General features: G+C 43.8%; 1 protein-coding gene across 1 annotated transcript in view; it reads right to left on the bottom strand.

The window, feature by feature from the left end:
• Positions 1 to 701: 701 nt before the first annotated feature.
• Positions 702 to 14,259, bottom strand: part of LOC115164599 (transmembrane protein 132C) — a 185,403-nt gene continuing 171,845 nt past the window's right edge. Inside the window, exons 6-8 of the mRNA XM_029717255.1 lie at positions 7,210 to 7,483; positions 4,093 to 4,284; positions 702 to 2,578 (exon numbers count right to left, since the gene is read on the bottom strand). Of these exons, the coding sequence (XP_029573115.1) occupies positions 1,391 to 2,578; positions 4,093 to 4,284; positions 7,210 to 7,483 (1,654 nt within the window). The 3' untranslated portion in view covers positions 702 to 1,390. The remainder of the gene's footprint in view (positions 2,579 to 4,092; positions 4,285 to 7,209; positions 7,484 to 14,259) is intronic.

Genomic DNA, 14,259 nt, shown 5'->3' with positions numbered 1-14,259 from the left:
TAGCTAAATGACTCATATCTGAAGTAACTCCAGTGGAAATGTTTTCCCCATCCTCTTTCCCGTGTACAGTAGAAGGCTTGGCCTATTTATTAGGGTTGATGATGGACATTTTTCATTTCAAAAGAAATCCTATTCCACTTTGTCCTCACCAAGCGTTTCTGCAGGCTCAGAGACGGGTTAATTTGACCATAATTGGCATTTTAATGTGAGGGGTTGTAGAGGAAATGTCACATTGACATGTAGTACAATCAGTATTCATGAGGTAGGCGTCATGTTATTGTAGAGAATCACTCTAATAGTTGCTGGTAGAATAATTGGTGACATCTTCATCCTTTACCCAAATCTAGCTGTTGTGCTACCAAGCTTAATGGATTGGTCTAATATACAGTTGAGTTAAGTATGTTTGGCTAAATTCTGAGAATAGAAGAGCAGCAAATTACTTACAGTTGCCTAATGGGTAAATAGTTCTCTTCAATAAGGAAATGTAGCCTTTGTGAAATGATTCCATTACTGGTAATTACTGTAGTCGATTACAACTCCTACACCATATTAACTATACTGTGTGGCTTATATGAAGACATAACTTGGAAAAGCACTAATCTCCAGTCATTGAAGATAGTGGGCAGCAAAGAGAAATGAGTGTGGGCGTGTTTAATGTATTTCCAAGTGGTTGGTGGATAGAAGTGGACACGCATACTCTACATTGTTGAATATTTTTTAAATGATAGATATGAAAATACAATATACAGAGCAACAATACAATGGCTTGTAGGAGGACTGTTCAGTATATACATAGCCGTTTCTCTGTGTCTTCTGGTAAAGATGAGGATGAACCTAAAATTTGTGCCTTTATTTCAAACCACATGCAGGATGTTCTGGAGACTAACTCTGGTCTATTCTGGGAGGCCAGACACTTATAAAAAAATAAATAAATAAAAAAACGACATGGAATAGGAAATCAATATTCAAAATGCTACAAAACTTCCAAAACCTTTCTATGAGTACTTTATATACATCTTAAATATTTATTCATATTACATTCTTAAATCTACATATCATCTGCGTAACATTTCATAGTTTTGTCAGTAATGCAGAGCTAGTCTGGGAACATGGTTTAAGTCTACCTACAAAATAACCATAATGAAATAATGATAAAAAGGTAGGAAGATATTAAGAGAGAAACAAATTATCAAAAAATTAACAGACATCCTAATTTCTTTCAAGTTAATGATTTGCCATTATTCCTGTGTGGTATCATTACTATTTTGTCCCCTTAAATACATTTTCCAGATTTCAACCTCCTCTGGGTTTAGCATTAGGTACTGTCCAAGCCAACTTCACTGTGAAAGGCATAAGGGTGAGTTCGCTATAAGTGCACTGAGCACACAGACTACGCCACCTCTTCTAAAGCACTGTCATTTAACCTCTCCATGTAGTTCCAGGGCTCCTTGGAGTCCCCTAGCTCTACGTCTTGACACACCCACTTAATGTCCTGGCTGCGGCCCACGCTCAGTGTGCTGACAGTGGGGCAACCATTGTCCGGCAGGATGGTGGTGAACGTGGTGAACTTCACACGCTTCCTCTTTGTGGTCGGCGAGTCTCCTTTGCTATCCTTGGCTGTGCAGCCCCCCATGTCTGCTGCCCGGTGCACCTGGCCCTGCACATTCTTCTGGACAGAAGCCCCGTTGAGCAGGTGGCTGCCCTCTTCCAACCCTGCGGTGCAGTCTACCATGGAGGTGAGCTCGTCCTGCTGGGGGGACAGACTAACTTGACTCTCCAGCAGCTCTGCCTCGTTCCCCAGCCACACCCAGTCATGGGCGTGGTTCATGCTCTCCTGGCCCTCGATGGACATCTCCTTGTGACGGTACTTGAGGGTGTAGGAGATGCAGTTGATGAGGAAGACCAGGATGGCCAGGCAGAAGACCCCCAGCAGGGCGTACATGCCAATCTCCAGGTCAGTGAGTCCCCGGGCTGTCTGGATCAGATCATCGTCCATGTTGCGGCTGCGAGGGAGGTCCACATGAGCAGGGAATTCAGAGAAGTCTGGCATGGTCTGGACCTGGTTCCCATCGTCTGACAGCTTGTCTCCATTGGGCCGCCTGACGATGGTACTCGTGGTGGTGGTGACCCTCCTCATGACCCCGTTGTCCATGTCAGAGATGGAGCTGCCGTAGTAGTGGCCGTCCAGACCAGTCCTGTCCTGGGAGGGGGACTGCTGTCTGCGGTCGCTGGCCCTGTTCTCTAGCTCCTCGCCCTCCGGACCGTAGTCACTGCCCCTGGAGGTGCCGCTGTCGCTCTGGCCAAACTTCACCCTGACGTTGCAGTTCCCTGCAGCCAGCACGCTGCGGCGCTTGAACTTCTGGCAGAGCTCACAGACAGTCATCTCCACCCTGACCAGCAGGCCCTGGCCCTCTGACTCGGTTACGATCACAGGCCACTTCCAGGAGGGGTCCTGCTGCACCGTCACCACCTCCTCATCCAGAGACGTGGCCGTCAGGACAAAGTAGTCTGGGTTGTACATGTCCAGAGGAGACGTGGAGCCATCACTGAACTGCAGCCACGCACTGATCAGGGCCTCCTGGACAAACACACACATACACACAGTGAGTAGGTAACACACACAGAACCAAACACAGACATGACTACTTACAACATTTTTTTTTTCAAATGTAACACTGACAGTGACCTCGCACAGGTCACATTATCACATTTTTGTAGAGCAACAGCAACCTCAACATAAGTAGAGAATAATGAAGGCTCCAAAAATATAGATTTAAAATTAATTTACAATTTTTGCATTTTTTCTGCGCTATTATTTCATTAGGCAAGCTATTTGTATACAGCACCTTGTAGAGTAATTGTTAGGCAGGTAGCCTAGTGGTTAGAGTGTTGGACTAGTAACTGAAAGGTTGCAAGATTGAATCTCCGAGCTGACAAGGTAAAAATCTGTCATTCTGCCCCTAAACAAGGCAGTTAACCCACTGTTCCTAGGCCGTCATTGAAAATAAGAATTTGTTCTTAACTGACTTGCCTAGTTAAATAAAGGTTAAAAAAGGCTAAATAAAACAAATTAAATGATTTCCATGAGGAACAAGAAAGCAAAGTTACCTGACTACTCAACACTTCAAAAGGACAAGGTTCAAAAGATCAGAACGTAAAGAAACAACAACATTTACTTGTACTATTTGGTACTACCTTTAGAGATGTAGGCCTACACCATTGGGAGTCATACAGACTCATATACTATAATAGTAGGAATGGGGAGGTAGGGGATAGCTCACTAAGACCCAATGTTTCGCTAACTCAGCTGCTGTGCTCTGAGAGCCGAGGGCACACGGAATAAAAGATTGTTCTTTTCCCTGTCAGTCACATTAAAGGCAGTTCATGCAAATGGAGATTTGACACATACAAGCATCTTGGCCACAGGACAAATCCCCGGGAGCAGGGGTGGAGATCCCTTCAGTAGTCCACCATTGCTCTCTAATTACAGATCCGCTAGGGAATTACTGGCCGCTTATCTCCGCACGGACATCCTCCCTACAGAGATTGGACTGATAAAACTAGCCTGTCCTCCATTCTATCCCTCACTAGAAAGAGAAAGGGATGAGAGGAACAGAAAAATAGAGGGTGTGTTGGGGGAGCTGATGGACAGATCAAAGAGGTCACGAGAGAAGGAGAGTGAAGGAGAAAGGGAGGCAAAAGACGATAGGACAGCTCGGGCAGTGTTGCTTTTACACGCTCTGAGATTAAGCTTCCCTTTCTGTGAGATGCCTAAGGAAACACATTCTGTCACGCTGCCTTTCAAGAGTTGGAATTAAGAGGGTTCGGAATGCAGTGGAACAAACAAATACACACAACCAACCGCGCACGCACGCACACACACACACAGTTTGCAGTACTTACTAAATGTTTACATTAAAGGACTGCAATTGTGTAAAATGGGATGAAAACAGTCATGGCTCACATTAAATAGACTACAGTAATTAACATTGTCACTGTTGCATCACCGTGGTAAAATCCCTCTCTTACTCAAAGGGACTGCTAACCAAGTAGGACAGTAGTTTCTGAAGATATACAGAATGTTGAACAGACCTGTTTGGGGCTCTGCAGTACTTCCTGTGTGGTTGCCGTGGCGAGGATGGCCCTGTTGCTTCCTGGGCTGAGCTGCAGGGACAGAGCCAGGCCAGTGACCAGCTGCACCCCCAGCTCTGTGATGGTCACTTTGTCATCTACCACCGTCACAGTCTTCTCTGCCAGGATGGAGTCAGACAGGGGGGACAGCACCTGGGCCAGTACACACGAGAGAGAGAGAGAGACCTTGGGATCCAGATTATGGGCGGGATATGAAAAGTATTCTCTTTGAAAGAAACACATTACTTGTGAGGACAAATTATTTACCCAAACTTCATCAAACCTTAACTCTTGATATACAGGGGATGTGAGGTGAGCTGGTCTTTCAACACATTTCATTAGATACAGAGCATTCAGAAAGTATTCGGACCCCTTCCCTTTTTCCACATTTTGTTACGTTACAGCCTTATTCTAAAAAAATGTTTTTTTAATTGCATCAATCTACACACAATAACCCATAATGACAAAGCGAAAACAGGTTTTTAGAACTTTTGTAACAAATGTATTAAAAATAAAAACCAGAAATACCTTATTTATATAAGTATTCAGACCCTTTCCTATGACACTTGAAATTGAGCTCAGGTGCATCCTGTTTCCATTGATCATCCTTGATAACTTTCAAGAACTTGTTTATAGTCCACCTGTGGTAAATTCAATTGATTGGACATGATTTGGAAAGGCACACACCTCTCTATGTAAGGTCCCACGGTTGACAGTGCATGTCAGAGCAAAAACTAAGCCATGAGGTTGGAGGAATTGTGTGTAATGCTCAGAGACAGGATTGTGTCGAGGCACAGATCTGGGGTACCAAAAAATGTCTGCAGCATTGAAGGTCCCCAAGAATACAGTGGCCTTCATCATTATTAAATGGAAGAAGTTTGGAACCACCAAAACTCTTTCTAGAACTGGCCACTTTACCAAACTGAGCAATAGGGGGAGAAGGGCCTTCGTCAGGGAGGTGACCAAGAACACGATGGTCACTCTGTCAGAGCTCCAGAGTTCCTCTGTGGAGATGGGAGAACCTTCCAGAAGGACAACCATCTCTGCAGCACTCCACCAATCAGGCCTTTGTGGTAAAGTGGCCAGATGGAAGCCACTCCTCAGTAAAAGGCACATGACAGTCCGTTTGGAGTTTGCCAAAAGGCACCTAAAGGACAAATTCTCTGGTCAAATTCTCTGGTCTGATGAAACCAAGATTGAACTCTTCGGCCTGAATGCCAAGCGTCACGACTGGAGAAAACCTGGCATATCCCTACGGTGAAGCATGGTGGTGGCAGCATCATGCTGTGGGGATGTTTTTCAGCAACAGAGACTGGGAGACTACTCAGGATCGAGGGAAAGATAAACGGAGCAAAGTACAGAGAGATCCTTGATGAAAACCTGCTCCAGAGCGCTCAGGACCTCAGACTGGGGGTGAAGGTTCACCATCTAACAGAACAACGACCCTAAGCACACAGCCAAGACAACGCAGGTGTGGCTTCGGGACAAGTCTCTAAATGTCCTTGAATGGTCCAGCCAGGACTTGATCGAACATCTCTGGAGAGACCTGAAGATAGCAGTGCAGCAATACTCTCCATCCAACCAGACAGAGCTTGAGAGGATATGCAGAAACTCCTCAAATACAGGTGTGCCAAGCTTGTAGCGTCATACCCAACAAGACTCAAGGCTGTAATCGCTGCCAAAGGTGCTTCAACAAAGTACTGAGTAAAGGGTCTGAATAGTTATGTAAATGTGATATTTCAGTTTTTTGTATTTTGCATTTTGCAAACATTTCTAAAAACCTGTTTTTGCTTTGTCATTATGGATTATTGTGTGAGATTGATGAGTTTTTTTTTTGAATAAGGCTGTAACATAACAAAATGTAGAAAAAGTCAAGGGGTCTGAACACTTTCCGAATGCACTGTATATAAAAGGCTGGTATACCCCTGAGTATAATGCCACACACTCATTCATATTCATGTGCTCACGGCTGAGTGGACATCAAACGTCACCTTCACTGTGTTGTCACGCAACCACATTACCTTGTTTAGGTAGGGAGCCTGTTATTACATTATTTTAGGATGCTCTGTAAATCCTGCAGTGATTCTCAGCTCTGCCCTTGATGCCTTCCAACATTATGCTGGCTTCCATTTACAATGATGAGTATATATATTTAGTTATTGGTCAGTAATTGGGGTGACCTGAACAAGCCCTTCCAGTACTCACTGTCAGGTGTTTGTTCATAAAACGTTAATCAAATGTTGATGTGGACAGAAAACCACCATCATACACACGGAGGTAGGCAAGGACCAATCAAGTGCTAATTTCAGCTGTTAATGGAATTTTCCTGGTAATCTAATTAGTGCAAATCTAATTTAATTAATGTCATTTTGAAAATAAATGAGATCTTTCACAGAAACCCATTACCAGCTCTCTGTGAGGTAGTCGGTGTGACAGACAAACAGAAAGTTATTCACAGTTTTGTCTCATCTCGTGCTGTTTTCCACTGTTGGGCTGGAGGGTGTTTTCCTCTGTGCCCAGCCTAACGGGAGGCGAGAGCCAGGGGACGGGTATGGATGAGTGTGGAGATGAGGGCACGTCTGCCTGCAGACAGATGGATGAGTCCACACTGTCAGGCTGCTGATCAGTCTCACACAGACGTCATTAACTGACTGCTATTTATCCAGTTAGCCAGCGGAGGCTGACAAATGAAGGGGCCCTGCTAGTGAGAGATGACATCCTTCCTTTCTGCACCAGGGTGAGGCCCCATTTACTGTCACCACAGCCTAAAGCTGGGGACATGGGACCACTGATAACAACCTGCCTGGCTGACTGTACAAGGTGATAAGGAAAATGTTGGTGAAACACAAATATAGATATTATCTCCTCCCATCCCATTGTTATAACTTATAACTGACTTAAGATGACTGTTATAAGGTATTTTTCAGCCCTATTATTAAAACAGAGGGATGTTTTACGGTTATATTTTCAAATTCCTTCCACCCCCCTCACTCCTAACTCACTTGCACTGTTCATTTTTGCTTTGCCGTTGAATGGAAACTGCTGATTATAACACACATGCACAGATATACCGCATACCTGGATGGTGGTCATCCCCATGTCCAGTCCCACCAGTATACGTCTGTCCTGTAGCTTAGCTATCTGGGGGTTCTCCACCTTCAGGAAGTCCCACACCAGCCCAGTGATGTCCACCTGCCAGTCACTGCCTAGCATGAAGGCAAGCTGACCACGTGGGTTGGTGGATTCGGCCACAAAGTGTGTCAAAACTCGAACCATGGCATTCTGGTACTGTAACGTGCAGCTCCTCCCTCTCCGGTCTTCATCATCCTCATCATCACTGTCCCGCGCAGACCTGCCATCACAAACAGAGGCAGTCGTATAACATGAAAGCCTAAACTAACCCCAACACTGGACATGTCTAAGATGAACATATTAAGTGTAACATGAACATCAAACACCCACCCACTGACAGCAAATCCTGTTCAAGTTGCTATAGGCAGGCAACCAGTCATCTTCTCAAAGAATGGACTGTGTCTCAATGAGAATATTTCTTGCAATGTGAAAACAAGGCTTACAAGGTTACAATGTTGCTTTCGTGGAATTCACCTGTAAAGTTGCTTTAAACAAGTAATTGTGTCATGATACACAGCACACTTCTAGTGAGATAAATAAACTCAGCAAAAAAAGAAATGTCCCTTTTTCAGGACACTGTCTTTCAAAGATAATTAGGAAAAATCAAAATAACTTCACAGATTTTCATTGTAAAGGGTTTAAACACTGTTTCCCATGCTTGTTCAATGAACCATAAACAATTAATGAACATGCACCTGTGGAACGGTTGTTAATTACAGACGGTAGTCAGTTAAAGTCACAGTTATGAAAACTTAGGACACTAAAGAGGCCTTTCTACGGACTCTGAAAAACACCAAAAGAAAGATGCCCAGGGTCCCTGCTCATCTGCGTGAACGTGCCTTAGGCATGCTGCAAGGAGGCATGAAGACTGCAGATGTGGCCAGGGCAATAAATTGCAATGTCTGCACTGTGAGACACCTAAAACAGCGCTACAGGGAGACAGGACGGACAGCTGACCGTCCTCGCAGTGGTAGACCACGTGTAACAACACCTTCACAGGATCGGTACATCCGAACATCACACCTGCGGGACAGGTACACGATGGCAACAACAACTGCCTGAGTTACACCAGGAGCGCACAATCCCTCCATCAGTGCTCAGACTGTCCGCAATAGGCTGAGAGAGGCTGGACTGAGGGCTTGTAGGGCTGTTGTAAGGCAGGTCCTCACCAGACATCACCGGCAACAAAGTCGCCTATGGGCACAAACCCACTGTTGCTGGACCAGACAGGACTGGCAAAAAGTGCTCTTCTCTGACGAGTCGCTGTTTTGTCTCACCAGGGGTGATGGTCGGATCCGTGTTTATCGTCGAAGGAATGAGCGTTACACCGAGGCCTGTACTCTGGAGAGGATTGATTTGGAGGTGGTGTGTCACAGCATCATCGGACTGAGCTTGTTGTCATTGCAGGCAATCTCAAAGCTGTGCATTACAGGGAAGACATCCTCCTCCCTGATGTGGTACCCTTCCTGCAGGCTCAACCTGACATGACCCTCCAGCATGACAATGCCACCAGCCATACTACTCGTTCTGTGAGTGATTTCCTGCAAGACAGGAATGTCAGTGTTCTGCCATGGCCAGCGAAGAGCCTGGATCTCAATCCCATTGAGCATGTCTGGGACCTGTTGGAGGGCTAGTGCCATTCCCCCCAGAGATGTCCGGGAACTTGCAGGTGCCTTGGTGGAAGAGTGGGGTAACATCTCACAGCAAGAATGTGATTCGTCAACAGTGTAATAATCACAGGGCTTCGCCTGTCCTGCTGCCTCATCACCTATCACCTTATGTCTGGCCATAAACACACACACACATGCACGGACACACACATGCACGCAAACACACATGCACACACACACAAGGTTTCATATCATGATGGGAGAGAAAAGAGTGAAAGTTATTCACTTGAAATGTTATTCCTCTCTCATTGTCTCTATTTTCCTCTCCAACACCCTTAAAAAGTATCCCTCCATGTGTGGCAGAATAGGGTCTGGCAATGAAGACACTAGCTAAGCGTGTTAGAGATCAGCCTTGGGTAGTAGAGTTAAGGCACAGGACTTCCACTGACAAGATAAGAGGGATTTCAGGACGAGAGTTATTTCACATGCACAAGCACTCAAATCAAGGAATTAGTCTTCAGTAAGAAATAATACAGAAAGGAAAGTGAATAAAGAACTGCAAAAGCCTGTCTGCCTTTTTTACACTGTAGCGTGACATTTCCAATTTAACTGTGGTTGTGGTTCAGCTTATCTTATTTATTGACAGATTACTGTAATTTCATCCACTCATACTCTCTACAGTGAGGATCTTCCAGCTCCTAGGACCCGGGTCTGGATAGTGACTAGCTCCAGTCTAGAGGATTAGTCAGAGTATGGGCAGAGAGTGAGGATGTGATTGGGGCAGTGTGAAGATGTGATTGGAGCAAAGTGGGGATGTGATGGGGCAGTGGAAGGATGTGATTGGAGCAGAGTGAAAATGTGATTGGGGCAGAGTGGGGGGATTTGATTGGGGCAGAGTGGGAGGATGTGATTGGGTCAGTATGAGGATGTGATTGGGGCAGAGTGAGGATGTGATACGGACAGTGTGAGGATGTGATTGGTGCAGAGTGAAGATGTGATTGGGGAAGAGACAGGATGTGATTGGGGCCGTGTGAGGATGTGATTGGGCAGTGTGAGGATGTGATTGGGCCAGTGTGAGGATGTGATTGGGCCAGTGTGAGGATGTGATTGGGGCAGAGTGGGGGGATTTGATTGGGGCAGAGTGGGAGGATGTGATTGGGGCAGTGTGAGGATGTGATTGGGGCAGAGTGGGGGGGATTTGATTGGGGCAGAGTGGGAGGATGTGATTGGGGCAGTATGAGGATGTGATTAGAGCAGAGTGGGGATGTGATTGGGGCAGTGGAAGGATGTGATTGGTGCAGAGTGAGGATGTGATTGGGGAAGAGAGAGGATGTGATTGGGGCCGTGTGAGGATGTGATTTGGCAGTGTGAGGATGGGATTGGGGCAGTAGGAGGATGTGCTTGGGGCAGAGTGGGAGGATGTGATTGTGGGCGTGTGAGGATGTGATTGGTGCAGAGTGAGGATGTGATTGGGGAAAAGAGCTCTTAATTGCTAGGCTACCAGCCGCTTATTTATTTATTTATATTTTTTACCTTTATTCATACAGGTTTTTCTCATTAAGATAACATCTCTTTTCCAAGAGAGACCTGGTCCAATAGCAGCAGGGGGAACAACTTTTCAGACAAAACAACGTACATAGACAACATTAAACAAAATTATAAACACACATACAGTACAACAATTACATATTATGTTAAAAAAAAGACACAAAAGTCTTGACTAGAAAACAGCTGTCCTAAAGACAATTACACTCTTCTATGATATATACATCGATCAAGTGTTTAAACTCCACCAACGAAACTAGATCATCACATTTTTAAATGTTCAGGAGAGAAATCCAGGACCACGGAGCTGAGTAACTAAAACTATTTCTACCATGACCTGTTCTAATTTTTGGTACTGTTAGAAGCAAATGAGAATGGGACCAAATTGATATTTATTTACCGACCTGATTAAAAAAGAACTGGTATTAAAATGGCATTTTACCCAATATGGCCTTATAAATCAGTGTATACCAGTGTTTAAGCCTACGCAAAGTCAATGACGACCAGTCAACAGCGCTGTAGAAGTCACAATGATGTGTTAGACGTTTTTGATTTGTAATGAACCCGAGGGCTGCATGATACACTGAATCAAGTGCTCTCAGGGTAGTGGTTGAGGCCTGCATATATATAACATTACTAAAATCTAAAACCGCCAGTAATGTACATCATACCAGCTCCTTCCTGGCCTCCAAAGAAAAACAATCCTTATGCCGGTAATAAAAACCTATTCTCAGCTTGAGCTTCCTTATCAAGTTCTCTACATGCACAGTGAAGCTCAGCTTATCATCAACCCATACACCCAAATATTTGTACACTTTAACTTGCTATAGTATGTCCAGCCAATGTAGCAATGACATGATTAGTAACATGCCTGGCATTTGAAAATACCATGCATTTTGTTTTACCCAAATTTAGATCCAGCTTTAAATCATACAGATTCTGTTGTATGATGTTAAATGCTCTTTGGGCATTTTCAAAAGCTAAAGATAAACCATCTCTTGAATAAAGAACAGTATCATCTGCATAAAAATGAACATCCGCTGTTTCAATAAGATCCCCAATGTTGTTGATATACAAAATGAACAACAGTGGGCCCAAAATAGAACCTTGCGGAACACCTGAGCACACCTCTATGAACTCAGATTTACAACCATCCGCCAATACACTTTGTGTGAGATTTGATAGGTACTTTATAAACCAATATAGAGCATGACCAGTAATTCCACAACATTTTAACCTTTGCACTAACACAGCATGGTCCACGGTGTCAAATGCCTTCGACAAATCAATAAAGACAGACACACAATGTAACTTCTTATCAAGAGCACAGTGGATGTCATTTAAAACCTTCAATGTTGCTGAAACAGTGCTGTGGCCAGACCTAAAACCTGATTGCATTCTATTTAAGATGTTGTTTTCTTGGAAGTAGGCCTTTAGCTGCCTACTAACTAAGGACTCCAGTACCTTTGAAAATACAGATAATTTTAATATGGGTTGATAGTTGTCAAGTAGCGAAGGATCTCCACCTTTCAGGAGAGGTAGTACAAAAGCAGATTTCCATAACTTGGGGATTTCCTTAACATCAAGCGTGAGGTTAAAAATACATGTTAAGAGGGAGCAATGATGTCTGAAGCTAGGTGCAGGAAGCGGGGGTCTAGTTCATCAGGGCCAGGGGATTTCTTTCCAACAATTTCTTTCAAGGCTTTACACACTTCTGAAACAGAGAAGGATGAAAAGGAGAACCTGGTGAAGGAGTGCACAGGGGTGTCAGGTAAATTCATAGGGGGCTCAATTATACCTTTGACCTTTTCAAATAAACTGCCTGCATCAAAAAAAATGCTGATTCAAGGCTTTCAGAATGGAAGTTCTCTCAGTTACAATCTGTGTGTTTACCAAAAATTGTTTGGGAAGCTGTGTATCTTTTTTACACTCCATACCTTTCACAACTTGCCAAATTTGGATGGATTATTTAAATGATCTGAAGTAGATTTCAGGTAGTGGTCTGCTTTCAATTTACAGATCATAGCCAAACCCATATTTCGAAGGCATTTAAAAGCCATCCAATAATCTGCCGAAGCAGTCCCTCTTGCTTTAGCCCACATAGCATTTTGTTCCCTTATGATTTTAGTAAGTTCCTTAGTAAACCAAGGGTTCTCTCTGCCTTTAATCCTGATTTTTTTTTACCGGGCATGCCTATTGCATATATCCTGGAATGCGTTGTGGAAGTAAGAAAAGGGTAGTTCAACATCAGGGATTAATTCCATTCTATTCCATTCAATGCTAGATATATCAAAATATCAAACTGCTTCCTGTTTCTTTTCGTAATGACACGTGGAGATTTCTCAGGAATTTTACCATCTCTCCCACAGGCAATAGCACAGTGATCACTTATGTAATTTGCAAAAATACCAGAAACATTAAAACGATGAGGAGTATTGGTTAAGATCAAATCAATCAAAGAGGATTTCAGATGATATTTTATATTCAACCTAGTTATACTGTTGACAATCTGAGTGAGATTACAGGTATTGCATAGAATTTTGAGTTGATCAGAGCTAGATGTTAACCAGTCCTGATTCAGGTCACCCATCAGGACAAACTCAGAGTTGACATGCAGTGATAACAATTCGAAAATACAATCCAGAGAGCCAGCAGTAGCAGATTGAGGTCTACAACAAGATACAACAATATTTGAAGATGAGCCAAGGTTTAGGTTCAAAGACAGATATTCAAATTGCTTAGGTTTAGTAACAGAAGTCAGAATGACCACCGAGAACTTGTCTTTTACGTAAACAGCAACACCACCCATAGATTTACGATCTATACGAAAAACAGTGTAACCATTTATGCCAATATTTTTGCCTGTAATGGATTTTTGGAGCCAGGTTTCAGAAAGCATAAATACATCATGGTCGGCAGTTTTATCCATATATTCACAAAATCAAGCTTCGGCAGAAGACTTCTTGCATTCATATGCAAAAACTTCAGTCCACTCTGACTACTTAATTCGGCAGGGGTAAGACTGTCAGGACCTGGGTTAGATTGCACATTTCCAGACAATAGAAGCAGCAAGATAATGGCAAGTCTAGGTCGATGGTTACAACATTTGGATTTACAGACAGCACTTGAACGAGAATCCATAGTCACCAGAATCTTTAACGTAACATATTTCAGGAGATGTGTAAAGTCCAGAGACATGGTTAAGTACCAAGAGAACAGTCCTGACGTGAGCGCAAGAGTCCGATTTCTCCCATATTGTTTGGGAGAAATGTGCATAGTTCTCACATGCATTCTGGAGCAAGTGTGGGGTTTCTCACAAAACTCGAGGGAGAAACAGTCATATATTTCCTCATTCACAGAGCAACGGGCTCTAAAAGTATTGCCAACATTATAAAAGCCAAGGGTAGACACCAGCAAAATGAACAACAGCAACATGTTTGTTTATTGCCCTAAGAGTCACTAATCAACTAGTCCAACCACAGATCAATAAAAAGTCAGTGATGTCTGCATATGATGTAGACGAGCAAAGCTATGGGGAGAGAGAGAGTGGCGAATACACCTGTACCAGAATGGGAGAGACAGACCAGGGCAGGCGGGGAGCAGGCAGGCAGACAGGCAGAGAGATCAGTTCTCTGGCAGAGAGATCAGTTCTCCCCCCGGGGAGAGAGCGTGTCAAAATTGTAATGTCGAAAGAGGACAGTTAGTGACATTGTTTTGGCAAGGTCAGCATTTGAGGACAACATACACTCACTTATATAATAAGAAACATGCAGATGTTCTTAAAACAGAACATAAGAACCCTTCACAAATGCAACCCGGTCCCGGAACAAAGGAAACATTG

Source organism: Salmo trutta, chromosome 27 (assembly GCF_901001165.1).
Source record: "Salmo trutta chromosome 27, fSalTru1.1, whole genome shotgun sequence".
NCBI classification, from domain to species: domain Eukaryota; kingdom Metazoa; phylum Chordata; class Actinopteri; order Salmoniformes; family Salmonidae; genus Salmo; species Salmo trutta.
The sequence above is the reverse complement of the archived record's forward strand: the minus strand, read 5'-3'. Positions and strand labels throughout refer to the sequence as shown.